Here is a 25,780-nt window from a genome sequence, read left to right as displayed (position 1 = left end):
TCCACCCCCACAGTGCACTAATAAAGATCTGAAGGAGATCAGCCGAGAGGTCCATCGGTGCAGAGACCTGCTGGGTGGAGTTGCGGGCAGGCTGTGCGCAGGCCAGGAGCGAGCCTTGATGAAGGACACCCTGGAGGGTCTGCAGGAGCGGGTGGGCCTGCTGGACTCCACCCTCGAACAGCAATGCCACTCCATGAGGGACAGACTCCAGGAGCACTTAAACTTCCAGGTACCTCGCTCGTAACGATCTCCTGATTCTAGCAGTTTTTGTTTTCATTTCGACACCGCTCTCGCTCTCTTTGGGCCAGAATGAACTCCGAATGCTGTTCACAACTTTGAGCGAGAGCAAACACCTGCTGCTGCAGAAGATGGCTGCAACGGTGGACAGGCCCGCAGCCAAGCAGATTGAGGTTCGAGGCCAATGCATGCACACACACACAAACAGACAAGTAATAGTCAAACGACAATTATTTTAACGTGCTAATACATCTGAAAACAACAATTATCCTTCTGGGTGGGTACTCAAACATACTCTTAGCCACAACATTAGCAATCATTGAACAATTTTTATACATAAAACTAAAAAATAGACCAAACAAATCATTTGGAATTATTTCATTCACAGGCGTCAAAACTCAAGGCCCAGGGACCAAATCTGGCCCCCCGCATGGTTTTATGTGGCCCGCAAAGGCAAATTATGAGTATCAACTTCCATGATTTAAAAAAAAAAAAAAAAAAAAAAAATCTGACCTAAAGTTTCAAATTGTCACATAATTGATAACATTGAGATATTGCAAGCAATATTCTGTGCCCACACAATAGCAATAGTTCAAAAACCAATTCCCCTTGTTTTGGGATAGCAAAACTAGCTCATAAATTTCATTTGTAAATATGATGTGAAAGATTTTCATGGTTTCGCATTCATAAGTGCCCTCTTGAGGGAAACTGTAACTACAATGTGGCCCGTGACAAAAAAGAGTTCGAACCCCCTGATTTAATTAATCCGTAAAAATGTGAAATATATGTATGATATTGGCTATTATACCATATTAATTATTTGATGAAAAAAATTAAGAAAAATCAAAAAAATATAAATATAATGAACATTTTTTAAATATTACTGGAGTTTTAATAAAGTACATTATGTGCTCCTCGGGCCGGATATAAGGAAAGAGTGGGCCAAATGGGGTCGGGTAGCCATGTTTTTCCCACCCCTGCCTTATAATGTTGCTATGAATGAACCTCTTGCAGACGTTATCAGAAGTGGAGGACAGTCTGAGGGACTTAGAGCAGAGAGTGACAGAGCTGAAGACCAAAGATGAAGGGCTACAATCTGATCGCCTCACCCACCAGGAACTCCTCAAACTACAGGTTCAGGAATAAAAGAAAAAACTGAATCCCTTCAATTCTCCCATGGGATTGGTGACATGTTGGACGTTTGTCATGCAGGACGCATACGAAGAGCTGCTGCTGATGGTGGGCTCCAGACGCGGCGGCCTCAACAGAGCCCTGTCCCTCAAGGCTCAGTACGAAGCGGCGCTCCGAGACCTCACAGACCTGGTGGACACGGCCCAGGACAAGATGGCTGCAGACCAGAAAATGACCGTCGCCTCCGTCGTTGAGGTCCAATTGTTACTGGACAAACACAAAGTAAGATGTTGTTCTTTCCAAGCGTCGACGTGACAAGACTCTTGATAATGTGAATGCTGCATTGCCTCCTATTATAGAACAGACTCAGTTTGACCTGCATCTTGTTGATGTTTGCTCTTTTCCCCTTCAGGAGTTTTTCCAGAGTCTTGAATGTCACATGATCCTCACTCAGACCTTCTACAGCAAGGTGTCTGGATTGGTGGCGCCGCGGGAAAGCCAGGTCCTCGAGGAGACCATGTCTTCAGCTGACAGTGTCCTCAAACAGGCCCACAGGAGAGGGATGGAATTGGAGGGCATCCTGGAGGTGAGAATACGCAATGGCTCCAAAAGCTCGATGTTTAACCAACAAAAAGAAAGTAAGCAGATTTTGATGAGCTTGTCTCTCTTTCAGTCATGGACCAGGCTTGTGGAAGACTACCAAGCCCTGTGTAGACAACTAGAGTCTGTCGAGTGCAGCATCCCCACGGTGGGCCTAGTGGAGGAGACCGAGGAGAGGCTCTTTGAGAGGATCAGTCTCTACCAGGTCAGACTTTTTGAAAGGGAAAAAAAAAGTATGGGACACGTGGTCCTTACACTTACCACGTTTACTACACTAAGAAAGGATGGATGTGAGGGGAATTGGGGCCACAGGGAAGAAACACATGATGGTTGTCTGGATAGAGGCAATTGGAGAAATGGATTTTAACATATGAATGCATGACCTCCCCATCGTCCCCTTGGTTTTAGCGTCTGAAGGCCAGTCTGACCGAGCATCAGCCCCAACTGTATCAAGTCCTGGAGGAGGGTAAGAGGCTACTTCTGTCCGTCAGCTGTTTGGACTTGGAGAACCAACTGACCCAGCTGGGAGAACACTGGCTCTCATCCACGACCAAAGTCAATAAGGAGCTGCACCGCTTCGACTCCACGCTCAAGCACTGGAGCAGGTAAATCTCAGGAAAACATCTTCTGTTTGATTTTTGTGGGGTAGGTGCTTATATGCACAGTTTTCCAATCCCATTAGTGTCATGTTCTTGTCTAATAGTTTGATTTTACTATTAATTTCTTCTTCTCTGAGGGAAGTGTTAACTGTTCATGTTCTGAAATTAAATCGGCACACAATTAAAGTATGAAAGAAGGTATAGAGTCTTGGATCTGTAGAAACAGAACTGCTGGAGTTTATAGCTTTAGGCTAAAAGTATACCTGATCCCTGAAAAATCTGATTAAGTACAATAATGAAGTCACGTGACTGACTTTTGTGGTATTTATTCTTTGTGGTTGATCTTTTTTTGTGTGTTAGGTACCAAAGGGAGTCAGCAGAATTGAACCAATGGTTACAGTTGGCTCTGGACAGACTTGAGTTTTGGACTAAGCAATCGGTCACTGTGCCTCAGGAGTTGGAGACCGTCAGGGATCACCTCTGTGCCTTCCTGGTATGTTCCGGGGTAAACCCTTGTGTGCTGTTCATTATTTTTATTTAATTTTTTTCAGTACCCGCGGGCCTATTGGAAATCTAGGATCAACTCTATAAAAAAAAAAAAAAAGAAATGACTGACAGGACAGAGATTTAGCCAAGGCCAAGGAGTCCTCTCTCGGAAAAAAATCTTCCCTCTTCTTTCCTTCCTTGTCTTTTTTTATTCCCTCTTTTAATCAAACCACAACAAAACTGAAATCATTGTTTTTACCAGTAAATTAAAGAGGATTACTATTAGTCGAGACTCTTGAAAAAGCAAAGGCCAAAATCCGAAACAATGGTGTATTGTTAGGTTCTGACCTGACATTCATATCAAATCTAAAAACTAAAACAGCGTTCTCCCACCCGAAGAACATATCCAGAGTGAAGGCTTGCATGTGCCAAGCAGACCAGGTGGAGCTTATCCATGTTATGGTTTGATCTCAAGTAGACTTGACTACTGTAAGGGTCTTCTAATTGGACGCTCCCAAGAGAGCATTAAACAACTGCAGCTCATTCTGAACTTGGCTTCTGACTACAAGAAAGAGGTCAGAGCAGAGTACACCAATTCTATACTCCCTACACTAGCTCCCAGTCAGCTTTAGACTAGATCTGCTTTGCTATTCATTTTATTTTCATAAGAAAGGAAAAGACACCCACAGACGCAAGGCGCATGTTGGGTTAAGAAGAGCAAAAGTCAGCACACTAACTGTCCACTGCATACCACTGAGAGTCACTTGGGCTTCTTGCAGGAGTTTTCCAAGGAGGTGGATGCCAAGTCATCGTTGCGTTCTTCTGTTCTGAGCACGGGCAACCAGCTGCTGCGACTGAAGCGGGTAGACACGGCCGGTCTGAGAACAGCCCTGGGCCACGTGGACTCTCAGTGGGCCGGGCTGCTCACCCGCATTCCCATCGTCCAAGAGAAGCTCCATCAGGTCTGCGGCAGAAAATGACGCTCCTTCTTAAGCTTCTCACGCTTACGCAACCATTTGTCATTTTTTGTCTCGTAGCTTCAGATGGAGAAGTTGCCGTCGCGGCACGCCATCGCCGAGCTCATCAGCTGGATCGCGCTTATGGAGAACATCATAAACGAAGACCAGGACAAGATCGCTGGAGCTGTGGGCTCAGAGGTGGTCCAGAACTTCTTGCAAAAGTACAAGGTAATAAGGAAAACATTTTGAGTTACTCGCAGTTTGTGGTTCAAATTGAAAAAGAGGCGGTGCCGTGATGATTGGTCCTCCGGTCGTTTGCACAAAACGTATGCCGCACACCCCACTGGCTGAAACACTTCTGTTTGAAATTTTTTTTTTTTTTTTTTACATAATCCCCTCTTCTCTTCACAGGGGTTCCGAATTGACCTGACATGCAAACAGCTGACTGTGGACTTTGTCAGCCAGTCGGTGCTGCAGATTAGCAGTCAGGACGTAGAGGGAAAGCGAAGCGATAAAACCGACTTTGCGGAGAGCCTTGGGGCTATGAACAGACGATGGCAGATCCTCCAAGGACTCATCACGGAAAAAGTAAGTCGTCTATTATCCTAGTCTATCAGATGCACTGACGTGGCACTGAACTGCCTTTTTGTGTCCCACCTCCCAGATTCAGCATTTAGAAGGACTTCTGGAAAGTTGGCTAGACCACGAGAACGGAGTCCAGGCCTTGAAAACGTGGCTGACGCTCCATGAGGAGAAACTGAAGAAGAGACACAGGATAGAGGATGTTGCATCAGTGCAGAATGCGCTAAAAGATTGTCAGGTTTGTCGCTTTGTGTGTTCTCGCCACCTAGTACAAAAGTACAATAAATTGATTGATTGTTCACTAGTATTGGTTCGGTTGTTGGAAACTTATTTACCATAATTTCCAAATAGTAGCTACGCTTTTTCCCCCCTTCCTCTGTCCCGTCATGGTGAATGGAGGATTTCAATGCATGTTTATGTCAGAACTGCAGCTGTATTTCCGTTGTTGTTCTTCTAGGAGTTGGAGGAACTCGTGAAGGAGAAAGTGAAGGATCTAGAGAAGGCCGAGGAACGAGGAAACGCTCTCATCCAGGATAAAAAAGGAGAAGCTTGCGCTGTTGTCAAGGAGACCCTCAAAGGACTCAACCAATCCTGGGCTCAATTAAACCACATGGTCAGTTCCGACTTCAACCGGTCACTGACTTGTTGTCTTTGTGGGCTGTAATCGAGTGTTGCAATCGCAGATAAGTCAGATGAAGGTGAGCCTCCGCTCAGTGCTGGAACAATGGACCTTATACAGACGTGCGGCGCAGGAGATCGATGGCTACCTGATGGAGGGCAGGTACTGCGTGTCCCGGCTGCACCTCATCAGTGGCTCCTTGGAGGCCGTGCAGCAGCAGGTGGAGACTCTGGAGGTGAATGTGCGGCACAAACTGGAGCGCATATTATCGTGACCAGTCTCGTATATTTCAGGAAATAGCACACGCTAAATTATGAGAAAGTAGGAAGGCACTTTTGCAGCAGACAGCGAAAGGTGTGAAATTTTGCTTCAAGCTTTGAATGGGGGGGGGGGGTAGCACCATAAGAAATAGTACTGAAATAATACTGATCAAATACAAATTACATTTCAGGAATTTCAACATTTCATTGCTGATAAAGTGCCGTGTATTGGACATGGATTTGAGATATTTTGGGAAGTTGTCCAGAGGATAATGAAATACTGCATATATAAATATCGAATATGAATTATATTTTGGGGATTTTAACCCACTTGTTGTATCATTTTAGTAGCAAGGCATACTTGCAAAAGAAGTGGAAAAAGTTGTGAAATCTTTGCTGCGTGCTTTGGATGAGGAAAAATTGCACCATATACTGGACAACTGTTAAAATTATATTGAACAAATTTCATATGTTCATATTTAAGGCCAGTACACCAAATCTTAATCTTAAAAAAATGGTTGATTGTCTGAATAAATATTGGGTACAAAATTGGGTTTTTTTCCCCCCACAAATGTTTTTTTTTTGTTGTTGTAAACTTCACCATTTTAGGCTAGTTCAAGTTACTCTACAGAGACAACAAGTTCACAATTTTAAACATATCGCTTAGCGAGTGCCTGAAAATGTCCCCAGGATTTCTTGAGGCTTAACAAGATTTGTTTTTGTGTTTTCACCCAGAACCTCCAAGAGGAGATGGAAAAGCAGGAGACAAGTTTACTCAAGTTTGGCTCCGTCACCCAGCAGCTCCTCACCGAGTGCCACCCGTGCGTGGCGGAAACGCTGAACAGGGCCCTGCGGGACGTCAACGTGAGGTAAAACCAAAAATAAAAATCCCCTCGCGTTGAATAGAAGAAATTTCTCCAGAAAGCCCAAATGTTGACATGATATTTTCTCAGGTGGAACGATCTACTGGAGCAGATTTCAGAGCAGCTTAGGAACAGTAAAACTTTGCTGGGGCTGTGGCAGCAGTACAAAGAATTATCCGCCACTTGCGTGAAAGCAGTGGAGAGGCAGGAGGGGCGCGCCGACCGCCTGCTCAAGAGCGCCACCGACAGGGACATCACAGAAGAGGAGACCAGCGCCTGGATGACGGACTGCGATGTGAGTACACAGGGTACTAGGAATCCAGACAAAACCGACGTTTGTCACTCTTGTCGATTTATTACAAGCTCCCAATCCAGAATACGAAATTATACCCTTTCCTTCTTAGTGTACTTAACTGCGGAGTTACAGTCCAGTCCGACAAAAGCCGTTTGAGAGCGGCGAGACGGGCCCCTGATTTACTCAACAGGGGTCAACCGGTGTCCTGCTGGGGCTTGTGGGTGCTTGCTGGGAGATTTCTCCTGGAATGCTCGCTTTAATACTCTTTCCAGACCATTAAATGCAGGAATTGTTCCTCAGCCTGTCTAAGATGAGCTTCTTGTGAAATCGCTTTGCATGTGCTGCGTAATTACAGAATACAATCACTTATGGACCTTGGGTTCAGGATTATGTCGGTGCTTTATTGTCTTCTTCATTATAAGCGAGTTTCCGCCGTCTTGTGCATGTGGAACTCCTTTTGAGAGGGCCTCGATTTTATGTGGATTTTCACAATTCGGGTCAGGGCTAATAGCATGGGTTCACTTACTACTTATAAACAAAAAATGTATGAAATGAAAATTTAATTGAGTTTGGGCATTTCAAAATGATCTGTTTTCTGTTGTTTGGCTACTTTTACGAAAAATGACTAATCCTAAATGACCAAAATCCCATTTTATCGTAACTATAATGAAACTTTGAGTTAAATTAACAGAATATAATCGTGACAGTACTGTGTTGTTGTTTAACCCTAAAAGGACATTTGATGTGACTTCCAATGATTGCAGGAGTGTCTTCGTGAGCAGGAATCCGCGCAGCATTCCCTGCAGCAGCTGCAAATGCTGGGAGAGCAGCTGAGGAGGCGAGTGGACGCCTACTCGTATGCAGCCCTGCAGTCGGACCACATGTCGCTGATGCATCGCTTGCTGGCGCTGCCACACTCGCTCCACAGGCAGCAGGAGGCGCTGCAGGTACGTAGCAAGGACACGGGGCATCTTCGGAAAGAAGCCCGCTTAAATGTCCGTCTATCTCTGGTCCTTGATGGTTGTTTATCACTGACCAGTGTGGAAGTCGGGCCTGCGGGGGGTTCAGGGACCAGTTGGACGCCCTCGTTGAAACGGACGCCGAGGCCTCGCAAGTGTTGAAGGAATCGGAGCAGCTAGGCTCACCAGCGCTTAGTGACATTCAAACACGTATGGACAAACTGAAGGTACGGCAAAGTCCGTTTTCCATTGCGCTTATCCTCACTGGGCCTTCGAGTGAGCTTGCGTGTTTGTTGTCAGGCTCCCCTGTCCAAGCTCAGCAGTCTGTCTCCAGACTTGGAGCGCGTCAACGTGCTCATGTACAGATTGCCGCTCAGCGACGGAGACTTGAAGCGTCTGCAGTGTCTGAACAGGGCGTGGGCGTCTCACTCGGCTCTCCTCAGCGAGAGGTTCAGGTACGCCGCTTTGCCGGTGCACATCTCCTGTCCATTCGCCGTCTACTCCGAAGACTAATAACACAATTGTGACTCCAGTAAACTGCAGGCAGGGCTGCTCCTGCACCAGACTTTCCTCCAGAAGTGCGAAGCCTGGATGGATTTCCTGTCTCAGGCAGAGCAAAAACTGGCCGTCGAGATTTCGGGCAACTACCAGAGTCTGCTGGAGCAGCAGCGAGAGCACGAGGTCCGAGAGGCTCTGTATTTTTATTTGTTCACTTCATTTAAAAAATGGGGTTATTTCGTTGTAAAGGAACTTCTTTAAGAAAAGGAGGAAAGCGGGAAGGAAGGATACAATTTCATTGTATACACTGTGTACGTGTGTTTTGTTTGCAGTTGTTCCAAGCAGAGATGTTCAGCCGACAGCAAATTCTTTACTCCATTGTCAGCGATGGTCACAGTATGCTGGACCAAGGCCAAGTGGATGATGGGTAAAATAGACACACAACTTTTATGAAATCGTGTGTCCTCAAATCTGAAATTGTCGTGGTAATAGCTTGGATTTATATACCACCCTTATAATAACTCATTTTAGTTTAATTTTAATCTATGTATGCCTATTCGTGTGTGTTACTGTGTGTACGCTTTCATGACCAGAATGAATTGAAAATAATTATTTTCATAATAATAATAATGGTAATATGTACCACATGATGTTTATCCTTCGGCAGAGATGACTTCAGTGTGAAGTTGGCTCTGCTGGCCAACCAATGGCAGGGCGTGGTGAGGCGCGCCCAGCAGCGCAGGGGCATCATCGACAGTCTGCTGCACCAGTGGCACGGCTACCACGAGATGTCGGACAAGTTGCTGCGCTGGCTCCAGGACGTGTCGCGCGAGCTGGACGCGCATCACCCCGGAGGGGAACCGGTCGCCCTGCAGCAGGCCAGGAACCTGCTGGATCAAATACAAGTACGCAATGGTAACATGGAGGTTTTCACAAGAGCGTACTTACATTCTGAGTCATTCGAAGCGGGTTCCAAGCCAAATTCAAGTCCAGTGCGGTTGGCTAGTGTGAACGTTCTGTTTTGGGTTTAAATTCAGTACACAACGCCATCTTTGGGATGGAATAGGTGGGCCCTGGAAATTGGTTAATTAATCACAATTGGTGGTGAAACTGCCGCCTTGCATCACAGAAATTAATACAATCGTTTATATCCATCCATCCATTTTCTTTGCCGCTTATCCTCACGAGGGTCGCGGGGGGTGCTGGCGCCTGTCCCAGCCGTCAACGGGCAGGAGGCGGTGTACACCCTGAACCGGTTGCCAGCCAATCACAGGGCACATCCAGACAAACAACCGCACTCACAATCACACCTATGGGCAATTTAGAGTGTCCGATTAATGTTGCATGTTTTTGGGATGTGGGAGGAAACCCACGCAGGCACGGGGAGAACATGCAAATGCCACACAGGCGGGTCCGGGATCAAACCCGGCTCCTCAGAACTTACCAGCTGAACCACCGTGCTGGCAAGTCGTTTATATTTGTACTTCAAATCATCTTTAAAATGAATGCCAATGTCACCAACCCGTTCCAGCTACCTAAAAAGCACCAACAATCGTTGTGTTTTTAATAAGAACAAAACACTCTAGACTGTTGCACTTTTGGAAAACATATTTGGTGTTTCATAGGGGAGTGTGTCGTTTGGCGCCGTAATCCACAAAGGTGAGAAATTTACAGTAAAATATGAAGTGATGGGCGTAAGGCTGAGTGTGACGATGCTCTTAAATGATAATAAGATAAAAGTACTCTACTGTCATGCTTCCGACGTGACATTTAAAGGCTGTAAGTCAGTGTCTTGTTTAAGTCTAACCAGGCACCCCCGAACCCCCGCCCCCTCCCCGAACCAACCGTAGACTCCCTTAGTTAACCTCTACCCCCTCGGTCCGCTTTCCCTATCCCGGCTCCTTCAGCTGCGCGAGCGCGTCCTCCAGAGGCAGCAGGGAAGCTACATCGTGACGGTGGAGGCCGGCAGGAGCTTGCTGCTGTCGGCCGACGCCCGGGCCGAGTCGGCGCTGCAGACGGAGCTGATGGAGATTCAGGAGAGGTGGAGGCACGCCCACCACCGCCTGGATCAGCGGAGGAAGGAGCTGCACACTCTGCTCAAGGTCAGGAAGTCGTGGACGACCAAATGTTTTTTGTTTTTTGTAACTTCGGATTTGGTTACGTGTCGTTTTGATTCCGTGTCAAGGTAAAGTCAAACTTTTAGACGGATAACACATTTGAAAATATATAACCAAGAAAACGTCATAAAAAATGCAACTCTGATCCACTGTTTTGGTTTTAATAACTACGAAATAAAAGTTAGATGGAAAACAATTGTAATCAGAAAAAGTCATAACAAGCGCAATCAACAGAATCCTCCAGTTAGTCAGAGAAGTATGAACCGAGGTCACGTCTTCTACTTTGCTGGGACATTCCTTGCCAAATATGATTGCGTTTCACTCTCGCGTCCCCCCCCCTATCCGCGAGCTAAAAATAGCCGGTGCCCATCGGAGCGGAGCGTTCCCTGCGCGCTGCGACGGTTCCGCGCCCTCATCTTTGCCTTTTTCCATCAAACGTTTGGCGCGTAGAATTGGGAGCGATGCGAGAGAGGCATCGACGCCTCGCTGGAGAAACTCCGAGCGTTCAAGAGGAAGCTGTCGACGCCGCTGCCGGACCATCAAGACGAGCTGCACGCCGAGCAGATGAGATGCAAGGTGAACATGATCTATATCCTATTTTTAATAATACTCACACGGCGAAGCTTTTTTTTTCAATAACAAGGACGTTATTGCGTGTTTTGATGTAGCAGACACAGCATATCACATTTTTTAACTGTTGCAAGCGGCAAATCCAGGATGCGTGTTCATGTTTCATGCATCACGCATCCTCTGGGCCTGTGAGCGGGTGGAGGAGGAGGGAGACGAAGAGAGGAAGAGGGGGTGGGATGAAAAAGAGCCCAAGGGGGCGGGGGAAGGGAGTACATGCGCAGCAAGCGAGTTGGGGGAATATGGATGCATACATATCTGCAATGTGTATGAAAATGAGACGGTCACCATCACAGTGACGGAAGGAAGAGGAGGCAATGCAAGGTGATGATGCTTCCGTTCGGCCTTGGCTTGGATATTATCGTGCGTTATTATCGTGCGTTTTACCACTTCTCTGTCACGCCTGAATTCTAATATCAGCCGAGTGAATCCTTGCCGGATTTGGACCAGAAACTTTAGTGAGGTGAATGCACGCTTTTTCATCGCCGTCGTGTCATGTGCGCACAGGAGCTGGAGAACAGCGTGGAGGGCTGGAGCGATGACCTCACTTCCTTGTTCCTCCTGAGGGACGCCTTGGTGGGCGTGATCGGTAGCAATGACGTCACGCTGCTCCAAGAGCGCCTCCAGCTTCTCCAGCGCCAGTGGGAGGAAGTCTGCCACCAGGTATAATCATCTCCAAGGAATGTTCTGTTTTTTTAAATTTAGCTTGTTTTTTTAAATATTAATTGCACTGATTATTTAAAACAATTAAGTTTAATCTGGGTTTTTAAATTGAATGAGACCAGTAGTTAAAATAATAAAAATAGCATATATTCTTGATCGATATAAATAAGTAATAAGTATGCTAAGTTAAATTGATTATATATTTTTTAAAACAATTTTATTTGACCAGTACACTTATAAAAAAGAAAAAATTTACAATGAGGTTTTCTTGGCTTAATTAAAAAAAAGCTTAAATGAAAAAATATATATTTTTATTCTTAATTCAATTGAAAAAACTGGTTGAAATTGATGAATTTCCACATGAATGGTACATTTAAATGTAAACTACAGTAACTAGGGGGATACGCCGTGATACAATTCAAAACCTTTCGACTCCCGTCGTGCATTGAATGCGTCTCATCGCCTTTCTCCGCCTGCGTTGTCAGCTCTCCCTGCGCAGGCAGCAAGTAAGCGAGAAATTGAACGAGTGGGCCGTGTTCAACGAGAAGAACAAGGAGCTTTGCGAGTGGCTGACGCAGATGGAGAACAAAGTCTCTCAAAATGGAGACATCAGCATCGAGGAGATGATCGAGAAGCTGCGCAAGGTGAACCCGCCGGCTCCCGAACAAAGGCGCCCCTTCTGCCGTGCTTAACGTGCTGTTGACTCGCCACCAGGACTACCAGGAAGAGATCGGCGTGGCTGAGGAGAACAAGCAGCAGCTGCAGCTCATGGGACAGCGCTTGGCCCGGTCCAGCCAGGAAAGCAAAGCGGCCGACATACAGCACAAACTCAATAAAGTCAGCGAGCGCTGGACACACCTCCTCGACCTCATCGCGGCCAGGTACGTGGAGGCCGTACCGGAAGCTCAGTTTGGTGGAACCTTTCATTTTATGGCGGAAAAAGACAACAATAACAAAACTGCTTACAAATGACGAAAATGAAAATGTAGACTAGGTTTGATTGTCAAAAATGAAAATGTTAGGATTATCAAAATGTTCGTATAGTAATAAAAATGTAATTACACTATACCATTATTTAAAGAAATAACCGATTAATTTAACTCACTTTAAAGTATTACTGAAATATGTAACTATGATCAGCCTACAAAACAAAAAGTAGCAAAAAAAAGAAAATAGCATTTTTATAATTATGGAATATATAAATATTAAGAAATTCATCACAGAAACATTATTGTAGGCTAAAATGCAAACATAATTTTACATGTACAGTATATACTATATAGTGCATAATTATGACTATACTGTGTATACTTTTAAAAAATTATAATTGCAGTAGCATATTTTGGGAATCGTAGCATCACTCCATGCATGGCCTGTCCGAGTAGACTTGTCAGAAACTCAGTTGCAGGGCGGTCTTGGACTACAGACATCATGCTTTTGTTGAACAAAAAAATGTAAATAATAGTACATTAAAAACTTGCTATAAATATTAGTTTCATATGAGAAATTGACAGATTTACTATAGCCTTGAACTGGAAATAATAATTAATTTGAGGGGCAAGCACCCCATTCGTGGTGCAGCCGTAGAACGTCGGCTTCACAGTTCTGAGGACCGGGGGTTCAAATCCCGGGATGCATTCCTCGGAGACTCTAAATTGCCCCGAGGTGTGATTGTGAGTGCGAATGCTCGTTCGTTTCTATGCGCCCTGCGATTGGCTGACAACCAGTTGGGTTGTCGTATTGTGTTTTTTTTAAGCCCCGCCTCCTCAAGGCACTACTAAGAAGCTTTGTTGTTGATCCACTTCGTACCACTTCAGATGGACCAGCCTCTGCATGAATTGTCGTTCATTTCGCCAAGCGAGACAAAGGCTTTGAATGGACTCCGACCACCGAGTCGCAAATGTATATCATTTGGGACTCTTCCGCCCGTAGAGCTAAGATTCAGACACGTGTCGTGATGAGTGTGAATTCCGTCCCCGTTTTCCACCACCGCCACCCATCCGGCTGTTGTCCTCTGGAGCCGCGCAGGGGGGGAGGACACTCTGACCTGATGCAGACAGCTGCGCTCTCGCCGCGGTCCGCTTGACTGAAGTGACGCATCGCCGGGAGATTAACTTTCAAGCAATTGCTGTACTTTTTCCAGTGCATTTTGCGCAGCCATTTTCCGTACTTTGCGTCGCCGTCATTCTGCGACTTGCAGCCTTTTTTCCCCCTCTGTGTGTTTGCTGCGGACTATTCCGTCAGCCTCTTTAGCACATGCCTCTGACTGTAAGTCCACATTTAGAAACAGCAGTACTTGTCACTCTAACCACCGCCCTCTCAATACACGCTTCTTTTTTTTTTTTTTTTTTTTTTTTTTTTTAACCTTGAAGCACAACAGTTGATAAGTCACACTTGTCCCACCTCACTACACAACACCAGCTGCCCCCACCCAACCCAGCCTCCGTGGGAGAAAGTCCACACGCACGGAGACGTGGCTCGCGCTCAGACGAGGAGTAACGCTCCCATGCTAAACGGCGTCTCTGGGAATATTGCACCCCCATGGTTTTGGACTTTGGGCCGACTAAGATGGCAGACAGCCCGGGGGAAGACTTGCCGCACTGCGACTGCGATGTCAACAGGCAGGACAGTCGCCGCAAAACTCGTCTGCAGTCTTTTGCTGTTGGTTTTGTCCAGGCAGTCTGCGCTCGGAGCTGAAGTGGACTTGAATCGGGGTTAAATGATGACTCCTATTGTACAAGTATTGGGTTTCTATAAGTTTGGCAAGGTTGCATTACAGTCTACTGGAAGGGTGTTAGTGTGTTTCTGGAACATGCACATGGCAAGGAGTGTGCGGCATTTGAGTTTTCACTATTTTGTCCACAGACTGGATTATATATTAGTCACGAGCCAGCGTGGAAAAAGAAATACTACACAGGTCAGTAGTTGTTGCGTAAAGTTTTAGCTGGGGAACACAAGCGCTGAGTGGCAAGTGACTGTTTTGGGTGACATATTTAATGTCACCACCACCTTTCTGCTTATCAAGTAGGTTTGGGAGAGAGAGAGAGGTCAGGTCGCATTGCTTTTTTTTTTTTTTGAGGTGAGGTGTCGAATGTTCGCGGTGGGTTGATAGCTGTTCGCATTGTGATTTGCGGTGCCCCCCCGAGGGGTTTATTATGGGGAATATGGAATATGTTTCAGACTTACAAATATGGTAGACTAATGGTTTGTTCAATGTTTGGTTCAAGGCCCATGTTCAAGATCTCTGTTTTGGACTTCCTGTGTGGAGTTTGCATCTTCTCATCATTCTTGTGTGGGTTTTTCCTCTTAAGTTTTCTCCCATGGTTTGATGCCATCCATCGATTTTTCCATGCCACTTATCCTCACTAGGGTCAGGGGAGCGCTGGAGCCGATCCCAGCTATCTTTGGGCAGGAGGCTGAGTACACCCAGAACAGGTTGTCGGGGACTCGTAGGGTTTAATGCCAGAAAAGTTAATATTTCTTTGAAACTTTGTAGTTATGTGAGGGACCGTCCCTTAAATTTGGCCTAGAATCTGGATAAATGTGTTCAAGAATCTAATTTTAAACTAACTATTGTAGTATTTAGACCCAAAATGTAGTTCTTAGTAGTGAAGGGCCATTCAGATATGTTCAGTGTTGCAAACACCTCCTAGAGGTTCCAGGATATCCGGAAAAGTACTTCTTGCAGCCTTGATAAATCACCTCAATTCCGGATTTTGGTAATGGGCAATGTTATTACAATTTTATTACAATTACACTCACAGATGAGAGGTTTTGGGTTCAAATCACACCTCGGGCCTTCCTCTGTGTTGCTTTCAGTTTCTCCCTGTCATTGCATGAGTTTTCTCCAGGTACCCCCGCCTCCTCCCACATTTCCAAAACTTGCATGTTTGGTTCCTTGTTCTTGTATGTGCCCTGATTTTTATTCTGCTGTAGAAAATGGACGAGTTTTCTGGGTACTTTAATTTCCTTCGAGTAAAATACTCTCAAATTTATGTACTCTATCCCCAATTGCTGTAGGCCTTATCCTTTCCTGCCTTGTTTCCTTCCATCAGGGTGAAGAAGTTGCGGGAGACCCTTGTGGCCGTGCAACAGCTGGAGAAAAACATGAGCAGCCTGCGCTTGTGGCTGGCTCACATCGAGACCGAACTATCCAGGCCCATCGTCTACGACACGTGCGACGAGCAGGAGGTCCACAGGAAGCTCAACCAGCAGCAGGCAAGATTTCCCTTGACAAGTAGCAAACACATTGCAAGAACATTATATACCCTAGATAAATGTCACAACTTCTTTTACCATTACAATTTAAAAAAAAAAAAAAAAGACTGGTGGCATTCCACAAGGCTCAAAAATCAGTCCACAGATTTTTACAGTTTCCTCTACATGAATGTCCAAATTACTTCCATTACAGTAGAAAGCTTAGAGGTGTTCCACAAGTCTTAGTAGTTAACCTAAATATAAGTTTCAAAATTATTTGGCCTTTCTGGTGGAAAGCTAGATGAGATTCAGATGTATGCACTTTAAAGTTTGCTAACGGTGTAATTATTAAAAATGTTTTCATATGGTGCATACAACCTGTGTTACTGGTTGGTGTATTTTTCCCCATTTTCTACTCAAGAAAAACAAGTGTTGTTTTGTTTTTTTCCCTAATTGCACCTCTAAATCCTATTTGCTAAATCCTACTAAATTCTTGTAAGTGCTACAATGACTTGGTGGAAAGGAAGTAACGACTGAAGCATATGAGGATACAAAAACTGAACTTGTTTTCTTAACAATGCATCCTTTTTTTTTTTTTTTAGGCGCTGCAGAAAGATATTGAGAAGCACAGCACGGGCGTGGCGTCCGTCTTGAACCTGTGCGAGGTGCTGCTGCACGACTGCGACGCCTGCTCCACTGAGAGTGAGTGCGACTCCATCCAGCAGGCCACCAGGGGCCTGGATCGACGCTGGAGGAACATCTGCGCCATATCGATGGAGAGGAGGCTCAAGTTGGTGTCTGGAATGCGCCGGCGCAGGAATAGCGATCCTGTCGTCGCTAAAGCTAATCAGTGCAATCCTCGGCTTTTTCTGTGCAGGATTGAGGAGACCTGGAGGTTATGGCAGAAGTTTTTGGATGATTACTCCCGCTTTGAGGAGTGGTTAAAGTCTTCTGAGAGAACAGCGGCGATGCCTAACTCTTCAGGAGTCATCTACACTGTGGCCAAAGAGGAACTCAAGAAATTTGAGGTGGGTTCAGTGGCGTGATTTTGCAAAAGGTGTAAATGGTCTGTTCCAAACATCTCAGGTCAGGGAGTCAAGTTGGAAGGAGGACAAGTATAGAGCTCGTGCACCTACGTCATCAAATCACGTCGCTGGCCGGAAGTGTCAGTCAGACAAACCATTGTTCAATGCTAAATCAATTGGAAAGGACTCGAAAATACGTCTTATAGCACGATGGCCAGAGTTTTGTCCGATACCGTTAAACATTTAGAAGGTGATAATCAAAGGAGGTACATGGAAAAATGAGAGACACTTGGCATAGAGGACCCATATTTAATGCCAAAGTCGATGTTTTTGTCGATAAGAAATTGCACCGTTAACCCACTTCCACTTGTCTTGGACAACTGGATCTACACATGGATCTAGTGAGTAAGTCGTCGAGATTTACACGGAAGAGTTGGAAAGCGTAGAAAAGTCTGGACGCATACAAATACTTCGTTGCAGGATCTGTTCTCAATCAGCATAAATCCCACATAGTGATAGAGCCACTCAGATTTTTTCAATACAAATACCAATATTAAAATAAATGACCCCTGGTTTTACCCAAACTCGCATTCATTAACTTTGATTGAAAAACAAAAAAAAGACAGTGAGTCGGCTCCTGCGTACACGGAAGTGCGTTGCGGCCACACATTAAACTTCGGTAAACCTCTCCATGATAGACTTTTTTTTTTTTTTTTTTTAATATGGATTGTTCTCAAATGAATCCAATGCATATTTTAAAAAAAGAAAATAAACCGCTAGGATAGGCTTCAGCCCCCTTTCACGGACGTGTGTTGCGCCCACACGTTAACTTATGTAAACTTCCGTGTGACCAACGTGACTTCCGTGTATGTTGGAGACGACTTTTTTTAAGAATAATTTCTACCTGAAATGAAGCAATCGCTACACAGTCGTGTGTATTTGGTTGGGCACCATTCATCACGTTTAATTGCTGAAATCCATCAAATCTTTTCAGCTGGTATTCCACAGAATGATCTCTTTGAATATGTCTCATCTGTTGTAACGGCCAACAGCACAACAAGTCTCGGGCATTGTGAATATTCTGCTCCGGTTCACAGTTCGCACTGTCAAGCAGCTGTTTTAGACCGGCAATGTGGCGCCGTGAAAATGGTGACCTCCCATGCACGAGCTCTATAGTGTTCCCTTGAATTATACTACTTCGTATTGTGAGCCAAAATCTACGTTGCGAGCAACCTTCAGATACGCCACTGTTCATGTTAAATAAGTGAAAAGCAAATGGAGCATTTAAGCCACTGTAATTAACTTGCATGTAGGCACGGAGAGCCACACAAGTACAAAAATTAGAAAAGTTCCAAGGAGCGGCTGTAGGCCACAACACACGCCCCGTCGCTCACACGCAGACTAACCAACTTTGTACTTTGGTGTTTCATCAAGTCAGACTTTTCTGCACATTAGTAAAACATTGTGCAGCCGCTTCAGGATAAAGGAAACATTACAGGGTCATGTTTCATAAACTCGTCTGAGCCGGTCTGTTCAGCTGCTGCTGTCCCTCACATTGCACGTGCGTACTCGTGCCAACTGTCTTACTTGGCCTGCTGCCATCTGTCATGTTTGTTCCTGAGCTTTGGCTCCCCAGCACAAAATCTTTCCCCTTTTTTATGCACACATATAATAATATATTTAATATAAGAATTAAATACAAAATGCTAGACCTCGACTTTTTTTTTTTCCTCAGGCTTTCCAGCGGCAAGTGCAGGAGTGCCTGACCCAGCTGGAGCTGATCAACAAGCAGTACCGCCGCCTGGCCCGCGAGAACCGCACCGACGTGTCCTGCCGTCTCAAGGAAATGGTGCATGATGGGAACAGGAGGTGGGACAACCTGCAGAAGAGGGTGGCCGCCATCCTGCGGCGTCTCAAGGTAACGGCTGCACAACTAAAATCCAATACGCACGTCCTGAGCCAAATATTTTTTTCACGTCCGCATTTTTGACCTATTTAAACAAGGTTAATAAAGTCTGCTTTTTCTCTGTTCCCGAAGCACTTCATCAACCAGAGGGAGGAGTTTGAGACGGCCCGAGACAGCATCCTGGTGTGGCTGACCGAGATGGACCTCCAACTCACCAACATCGAGCACTTCTCCGAGTGCGACGTGCAGGCCAAGATTAAACAGCTCGAGGTGGTTCCGCGCAACGACTCGAACGATCCGCGGCTCCTTTCCCCGAGAGTCGACGTCATCTTCCTGCGTTTGCTTCAGGCGTTCCAGCAGGAGATCCACTTGAACATGGGCAAGATCGACATGGTGTTCAGGCAGGGCGACGCTCTGATCGAAAAGAGCGAACCCCTGGACGCCGCCGTGATCGAAGAGGAGCTCAACGAGCTGCAGAGGTACTACCAGGAGGTCTTTGGATGCGTCAACAGATACTACAAGAAGCTTACGCGTTTACCTGTGAGTACCCTGAATGCGTGGTGGAGTACAACCTATCGAGGGACAGACTAAAGGCTTTTTCACACTGCACTGACAGGCCGGCGTAAACCAACCAGTTCATGTCATAAAAATACATTTGGTACTTCCCACCAGAGTGGGAATCCAACAAAAATAATCGCTTTATTGTCTTAACGTTTTTTTTGTAGCTGGCAGACGACGAGCTGGACGCTTCCGACGCAGAGGACGGCGCCGACCTCTCCGAGCTGCATTGGTGCGACCTGCCGCCGACGCGCACCTCCGGCCGTCCGGCGTCGGCGGCGGCCACCCTCGTTCGGGCGGAACGCTCGGGCCGCGACACGCCGGCCAGCGTGGACTCCATCCCGCTGGAGTGGGACCACGACTACGACCTGAGCCGAGGTCTGGAGAGCCCGAGGGATCGCAGCCACAGGGGAAGGAGTCGAGGGCAAGAGGAAGAGGAGGTTTATATGAGGACGGCTACTGCTGTGCTGTCAGGTTAATCTTTTCTTCTCGATTTTCTGTAATAACCAGATGCGGCAATAGAGGTCACTGTTGTACGGTAAAAGGAAGTTAATTTTCCCACTTTACTGCACTTCTTTTTTTTTTTTCAGTACATCTGTCTTGAAAATTACAATTTGAGACCATTAACATCAACATTAGCTCTGTAACACAAAGGAGGTGCTGCAGGAGTGTTTTAGTATCTCTCGCTGGTTTTAGATTTTCTTTAGGTTGTCTTTTTTTTTTCCTCGGTTGTTTCCCTACAGATATTACACTATACAAACAAAAGCATTGGGACGCATGGCAACGCCTACGTAAAGTGAAAATGGAAGACAATTTGCATTTTTTTTTTTTTCACTCCAACAGCCTCTCTTTCTTTTGGAAGCAAGACTTTTTGCGGCAGCCTATTTGTACTCGTTTACAACAAAAAATTAATGTTTTGTTTTTCTTCTTCAGACGTAGTTATTCCAGAGAGTCCCGAGGCCTATATAAAACTGACTGAGAACACATTGAAATCATCCTCCGGTAGGAACCGCAGAGCTGATCAGGAATGTCGCAGCATGACTCAGGAGCGCATGCCACAAGCTCCGTACTAAAATGTGCTTTCCTAACAAGATCCCCTCCCCACCACCCCCCTCGGCGGGGCAGCACGGCAGTTTCACTTCTCATCCATCCACAATAATGTAGCTCTGCAGCATGCTAAAATAAATCCGTTGCATTTTGAAGGTCCACGCATAATATCCATTTTTAACCTACCTCATCTCAAAATTTTACAATTCAAACTAATGCATCCTGTACGTCCACGCACCACATGCTCGCTGACTTCGGGCTTTTGCCGTGTTTTCACCGTCTTGCGTTTTTTTGTGCAGGCGATCCGGGACAGCTGGAGGCCAGCCTCAGACAACTGGACCAGGCTCTGGACGCAACACGGTACCAGCTGCAAGCCAGAGAAGACGCCGCCAGCCACTCCATCCCTGACACTGACTCCACATACATGGGCTATGTGAGTCGTTGCCTCAATATTAAATTAATATTAATACAGTTAACACAGATTTTTATTTTCAAGAGAGATTCAGCTACACCTACTTATACAAAGCAAAAATAAAAAGGATGTCATGATTTGAAAAATCTGTTCACACAAACAGCGTCTCCAAGCTGTCAAAATCTTGCCAAAGCATTGCAGTGTTTTCAGCCAATCGGAAGCCTGGATAAGGTCATGTAGTCATAAAGTCAACAGAGACACAAAGATGAATCATAGCTGGGCATTGATCTTTTTTTGTTTGGATTTACGTTGCCAAAACGTACTAAACAGATTATTTTGTTTTATTTTTTTTAATTATTCTTTTAACTATTTCTTATTATTACTTAAGGCATTTGTGTTGGATTTCAGAATTTGTTTTGATTTTCCTTGCAATTATTTTACCGTAATACTTTTTAAAATGCGTTCACCCAAATTACTGTTTGTTTTCTTGTTTTCTTTTAGAATTTTTTATTTTTCTAGTAATTTTTTTACCATGATACTTTTGAAAAATATTCACCCAAATTAGTATTTTTTTCCTTTCACAGCCTCTGTGCCTTATGGAATTCTACATAGCTATCATTTTCTAACAATATAAACTTCAATCTAAGATATACCCTGTAAAATACAGGTTTTACATGTACGATGGGAATAAACAAATCTTTTTTTCAAAGGAAAAAAAACTTTGAACATGAACAAAATGTAAGCTCGTTCGAAAGTGTTGTTTTTTTTTTCTGTGGCAGAAAGTATTTTATTGCTTCGGTTTTCATTGCTTCAGATGCGTCTGATGGGAGAGTGTCGCGGCAGCATAGACGCGGTCAAGCGAGCCGAGGAAGAGCTGACTGAGGACGATGATGAAATGCCGGGACTCGCCAACCCGACAGGCGCTGACAGCCAGAATGCAGGTTTGTGGCTTTCTCATAAACACTCAGACACGCACAAATACATTGATGTCTTGACCAACAAGTGCCTGAGTTAGAAATTAACAAGCTGGTTTTTTTTGTGGCAAGTGTGGAGCTGACACTAAGTTCAATCAGTGACGAGAGTCAAGCGGAAAAATAAAACCTGCGCCGTGGTATCTGGTGCACTTTAAGCCGTTTATTAAAGATCCACTGTCTTGAAATGCTTGATTTTTAGTATGTTATTAGTGAAAAAATATCAGCCGGTATGGACCCAGCCGTTTTTTTCAGCACAAAACATGATTTTGACGTTTGTGGCTTTTTGTAACTCCCGCCATGAAAATCCTCTCGAGGGATTTGTTTTCGACAAGAAGCAGGAAGTGATGTCGGAGGCAGTAGCGTGGTCAAGCGGACTCGTTTCTTTCTATTAGCTTTACCTGTGGGAAGATAGCTCGTTGTTCCTTCGTGTTAGCCAAAATGCCGGCTCGTTGGATTGTTGGATATTGCTCGAACACTCGGGAGGATGGATTCGCTCTTCATCCTTTTACAAAAGATCCGGTTCGTTGCGAAAAATGGATTTCACGGGTGCAAAGGACGAGAGTGCGTGGGTTACAAATGACATGTAGGTGTGTATACAGCAACTAAAAAAAAAAAAAACAATAGTGGGGGGGGTGTGAAGGGGTGCGAAAATTTGTCGATGTGCGCATCGGAAGGCTTCCGTGCAGCAGCCGCTGAAGGACGGCCTCCGCAGGCCTTGTGGATCGCCACCGGCCTTGTCGACAAGGCCGAGCGGGGGTGGATCGGACGGGGAGGTGGTTTGACTGTGATCCACATATCATCTAAATATGGCTTGAAACGATAGGGTAATATTGCCCCGGTAACTTCACTCGGTTGTGAGATGTTTTCTTCGAAAAGAGCTTCCGTGTCTTAAGGGGCGTGTCCTACAGTAGGGGCCACAGCGTGTTTTCAATGGCGACTATCCGGGGTGACGTCACGGACATGAGAGGCAGCCAATATGGCGACCACTTGGATGTCGAATGAGACTTCCGCAACTTTGCGCATGGATGACATTACAATATCTATTTTAGAATGTTTATAGGGATGATACTTGACCTTTAAGTAGCCAAACTCATTTAAAATGAAACCACTCGCAAAGAGCATGGAACAAATGTGTAAAATGGCCATCTGGAGGAAGAATCAGAGTGCCGGATGACGCCCACATGAATTTACGATGGGTTACTTTTCCTTTACTAAAGGCAGAACAAAAAAAAGGGTCGCAGAACACGTTAAGGGCGTATGTCAACATACCAGCGTACGTCATTGTTCCAACAAAAGTGTGTAAAACGGAATTTGTGTGCAGGCGTGATCGAGCGCTGGGAGCTACTGGAGGCTCAGTCGCTGAGTGACAAGCACAAGCACAAGCAGAACCTGCAGCAGTGGCAGCAGCTCATCTCGGACCTGCAGACCATGCGGGCGTGGCTGGGTCGCTGCGAGGCCGAACTGGGCCAGATGCGAGGCATGGACCTCGGCACGGACATCCAGACCATCCAGCAGAACATCAAGAAGCTCAAGGTCGGTGATCAAAAACGCCAAACGTCTGTTTGGATTCCTTCGTTCTGAGTCTTTTTTTTTTTTTTTTTTTTTTTTTTCGGGTCCGGTGTGTGGTGCTCAGGAGCTGCAGAAGGGGATGGACACCCACAAGTCGAAGGTCCTGTCGGTCAACCTGAGCAGCGCCGGCTTCCTCCAGTCGGAGCCCGACTCCGAGGAGGCGTGGGAGCTGCGGGACGCCCTGAAGGAGATGAACGCCCACTGGGATCGCCTGGGCGCCTCGCTTGAGGAGTGGAGGGAGGAGCTGCACAGAGCGCTCATGCAGTGCCAGGTGCTGGACCAACAGAACAAAACACGGCAGCACCGTGATACCACAACCTCCTCCCCAGCGTACAAAACACACATCTCTCATTGGCTTCAACATAGTTCCTTGGCACCAATTGCTTTGCTACTTTGTGACATCTGAAGGTTCACTGAAATAAATGTTCCCTCTCAGGAGTTCCACGAGATGAGTCACGGTCTGCTGCTGTGGTTGGAGAACATCGACCGCAGGAGGAACCAGGTGGTGCCCGTGCCGCCGAACCTGGACTCGGAAACGCTACGAGCTCATCACAAGACGCTCACGGTAATTTGGTGCCACAAATGTCGAACATCCTCGTCCCGTTTTGTGGTCGCGACGCGCGTGACGGACCTTCGTCTTCATCCCCAGCAAATTAAGCGCGAGCTGCTGGACTCGCAGCAGACGGTATCGTCCCTCCAGGAGCTGTCGGCTCTGCTGCTGGTCAGCACCACGGCGGCGGCGGAGACGCTCCGCCCCTCCTTGGGCGGGGAGCGTCTGGAGGCGCAGGAGAAGGTCCACGTCATCTGGAACAGGCTGCGGCTGCTCCTGCGCGAGGTCGACGGGGACCTGGAGGTTCTGCGGGGGCGACTGGAGAGCCGGGGCCCGCAAAAGGTGGCGACGACGTCGCTTCCTTGCGGATGACGATGGCCGCCGCGTCTTCTCTTTCAAAATGGAACCTTTGTTTTGCTGTAGTCTGACTTGTGTTCCCTTATTTGCTCATTTTCAGGATTTCTTACCGCTGCCCGTCGGCAAATCGAGCATCGGCGTTGCGTCCACGCCTGCTCCTTCAGAGGCGACCAGTCAAAGTTGGAGACCGTTGGTAATGTTTTTTTTTTTTTTTTTTTTTTTTTCTTTTTGGGGGGTAAAGAATTTTGAGGAGTATGTGGGCCACACTGGGAAAAAAAAAGTCTGATTAACAAGAAAACTCATAATGTGTGAATTCTTTTGCAGGAAAACTATTTTCTTTGTATGTAAAATTATGATTTTATTCTCATTAAAATATTACATTTTCCACATTAAATTATGATTTGCTTTGGTAAAACATTTTCTTTTCAATTCTCAAATGATTATATCATATCTCATGACAGTACAGTTATAAGCTCGCAAAAGAAGTTTATTCTCCGATTTTTTTCTTTTTTCTCATATTTCAACTCAAGTTTTTATTAAAATTATAAATGTCATCTTCCAAATATTTGATCAAAGTTATTTAACTTTATTCTTCTTATAGTACATATTGTTTTTTGCATTTTATTACCTGTTTTCTCTGTTGCAACAATGTTGCAACTTTATTATTGTCAAATTCTGACTATTTCAAAGAATATTATTCTTGTAATACTACACTAAATACACGTAGAACTTTGCTTCTTTTTTTATTCCTAACTTTTTTCTTGTAATATTACTTTATTTTGTAAAATGATAGCTTTGCACTATAAAATAAATTTAAATTATTGTAAATTTGCAACTTTATCCGCAGGGTAACCTTTTGTCTTTTAAGTGTGGCCCTAATACTCCAAAGTTATTAAATGTGATATTAAGTTTTGTTTGGTCACAAAACAAAAAGGTTTCTGTCGTATACTTTCTTTCCCTCCCTGCTAATTTTTTCATTTTATTTTATTTTTTATTTTTGCTGCTTTCCACATGTTGATCTGGTCAACTAATGCACAAGAAAACCTGGCTTTTCCCTTTTTTTAATATTTTCTATGTTGAAGTATGACTTCTTGACATTTTGCTAGTGTTTGTTTATTTCCGTAACAGGAATTGAGAAGCCAGATTTCTTGCATATCAATCTAATCAATCACATAGTTGATTACACTGCTGCTCGGTTGGCGATTGTTTCTCTTCAGCGATATTTTTTCATTTTATTTTATTTTTTTGGGCTTGACACGTTTGAGTTCTTTTATGTCCTCATTTGCCACTTGACTGAAACATTTCTTTTCTTTCCTTTTTTACGCTTCCCTCCCTGCTCATTACGCCCTTCAGCCCCGAGGCAAAAGTAGTCAGGCCCCACCCGGACCCCCCGAGAGCGGCCCGCTCCACAGGTACCTTGAGCGCCCCTCCTTGAGCTCTTCAAAGACGGGACCGTGATGGAACCCAATACATAAATCGGACTTAATTGGCTACATTTTGTATGATGCGACGTGTTGGTAAAATGGCGTCGTTCCATCGTGTCCCGTTTTTTCGAGAGGTCATGTGACCAGCTCCTAAGTGATCGGGGAGCAGCCTCCTGTCAGGCTCTTCCCTTTTTTTTGCCTTTGAATGTTTTCTTCCACTGCTTCCCTTTGTTGGCTCCTCACCCCCAGTGGATGGCAACTTCTAT

At 45.4% G+C, this 25,780-nt stretch overlaps 1 protein-coding gene across 10 annotated transcripts in view; it reads left to right on the top strand.

Moving 5' to 3' along the window:
• Positions 1–25,780, top strand: part of syne1a (spectrin repeat containing, nuclear envelope 1a) — a 139,952-nt gene that overhangs the window by 110,226 nt on the left and 3,946 nt on the right. For 8 of the 10 annotated variants that reach the window (XM_061811975.1, XM_061811974.1, XM_061811978.1 and 5 more), the window contains 43 exons: positions 14–229; positions 309–410; positions 1,252–1,371; positions 1,450–1,650; positions 1,781–1,954; positions 2,042–2,173; positions 2,377–2,573; positions 2,928–3,060; positions 3,833–4,015; positions 4,091–4,240; positions 4,424–4,600; positions 4,677–4,832; positions 5,052–5,207; positions 5,278–5,448; positions 6,209–6,342; positions 6,427–6,631; positions 7,396–7,578; positions 7,671–7,817; positions 7,891–8,045; positions 8,124–8,271; positions 8,421–8,515; positions 8,756–8,993; positions 9,996–10,190; positions 10,656–10,781; positions 11,340–11,495; positions 11,981–12,139; positions 12,210–12,376; positions 15,551–15,713; positions 16,295–16,482; positions 16,570–16,720; positions 18,453–18,635; positions 18,756–18,893; positions 18,972–19,163; positions 19,349–19,655; positions 20,115–20,183; positions 20,528–20,661; positions 21,455–21,581; positions 22,936–23,147; positions 23,248–23,454; positions 23,620–23,748; positions 23,833–24,075; positions 24,191–24,283; positions 25,444–25,502. In XM_061811975.1, coding sequence (XP_061667959.1) covers positions 14–229; positions 309–410; positions 1,252–1,371; positions 1,450–1,650; positions 1,781–1,954; positions 2,042–2,173; positions 2,377–2,573; positions 2,928–3,060; positions 3,833–4,015; positions 4,091–4,240; positions 4,424–4,600; positions 4,677–4,832; positions 5,052–5,207; positions 5,278–5,448; positions 6,209–6,342; positions 6,427–6,631; positions 7,396–7,578; positions 7,671–7,817; positions 7,891–8,045; positions 8,124–8,271; positions 8,421–8,515; positions 8,756–8,993; positions 9,996–10,190; positions 10,656–10,781; positions 11,340–11,495; positions 11,981–12,139; positions 12,210–12,376; positions 15,551–15,713; positions 16,295–16,482; positions 16,570–16,720; positions 18,453–18,635; positions 18,756–18,893; positions 18,972–19,163; positions 19,349–19,655; positions 20,115–20,183; positions 20,528–20,661; positions 21,455–21,581; positions 22,936–23,147; positions 23,248–23,454; positions 23,620–23,748; positions 23,833–24,075; positions 24,191–24,283; positions 25,444–25,502 — 6,971 coding nt within the window. The remainder of the gene's footprint in view (positions 1–13; positions 230–308; positions 411–1,251; positions 1,372–1,449; positions 1,651–1,780; positions 1,955–2,041; positions 2,174–2,376; positions 2,574–2,927; positions 3,061–3,832; positions 4,016–4,090; positions 4,241–4,423; positions 4,601–4,676; positions 4,833–5,051; positions 5,208–5,277; positions 5,449–6,208; positions 6,343–6,426; positions 6,632–7,395; positions 7,579–7,670; positions 7,818–7,890; positions 8,046–8,123; positions 8,272–8,420; positions 8,516–8,755; positions 8,994–9,995; positions 10,191–10,655; positions 10,782–11,339; positions 11,496–11,980; positions 12,140–12,209; positions 12,377–15,550; positions 15,714–16,294; positions 16,483–16,569; positions 16,721–18,452; positions 18,636–18,755; positions 18,894–18,971; positions 19,164–19,348; positions 19,656–20,114; positions 20,184–20,527; positions 20,662–21,454; positions 21,582–22,935; positions 23,148–23,247; positions 23,455–23,619; positions 23,749–23,832; positions 24,076–24,190; positions 24,284–25,443; positions 25,503–25,780) is intronic. The other 2 variants (XM_061811982.1, XM_061811976.1) reach the window with 1 other exon arrangement.

Source organism: Syngnathoides biaculeatus, chromosome 23 (assembly GCF_019802595.1).
Source record: "Syngnathoides biaculeatus isolate LvHL_M chromosome 23, ASM1980259v1, whole genome shotgun sequence".
NCBI classification, from domain to species: domain Eukaryota; kingdom Metazoa; phylum Chordata; class Actinopteri; order Syngnathiformes; family Syngnathidae; genus Syngnathoides; species Syngnathoides biaculeatus.
This window is presented reverse-complemented; position numbering and strand designations above follow the sequence as displayed.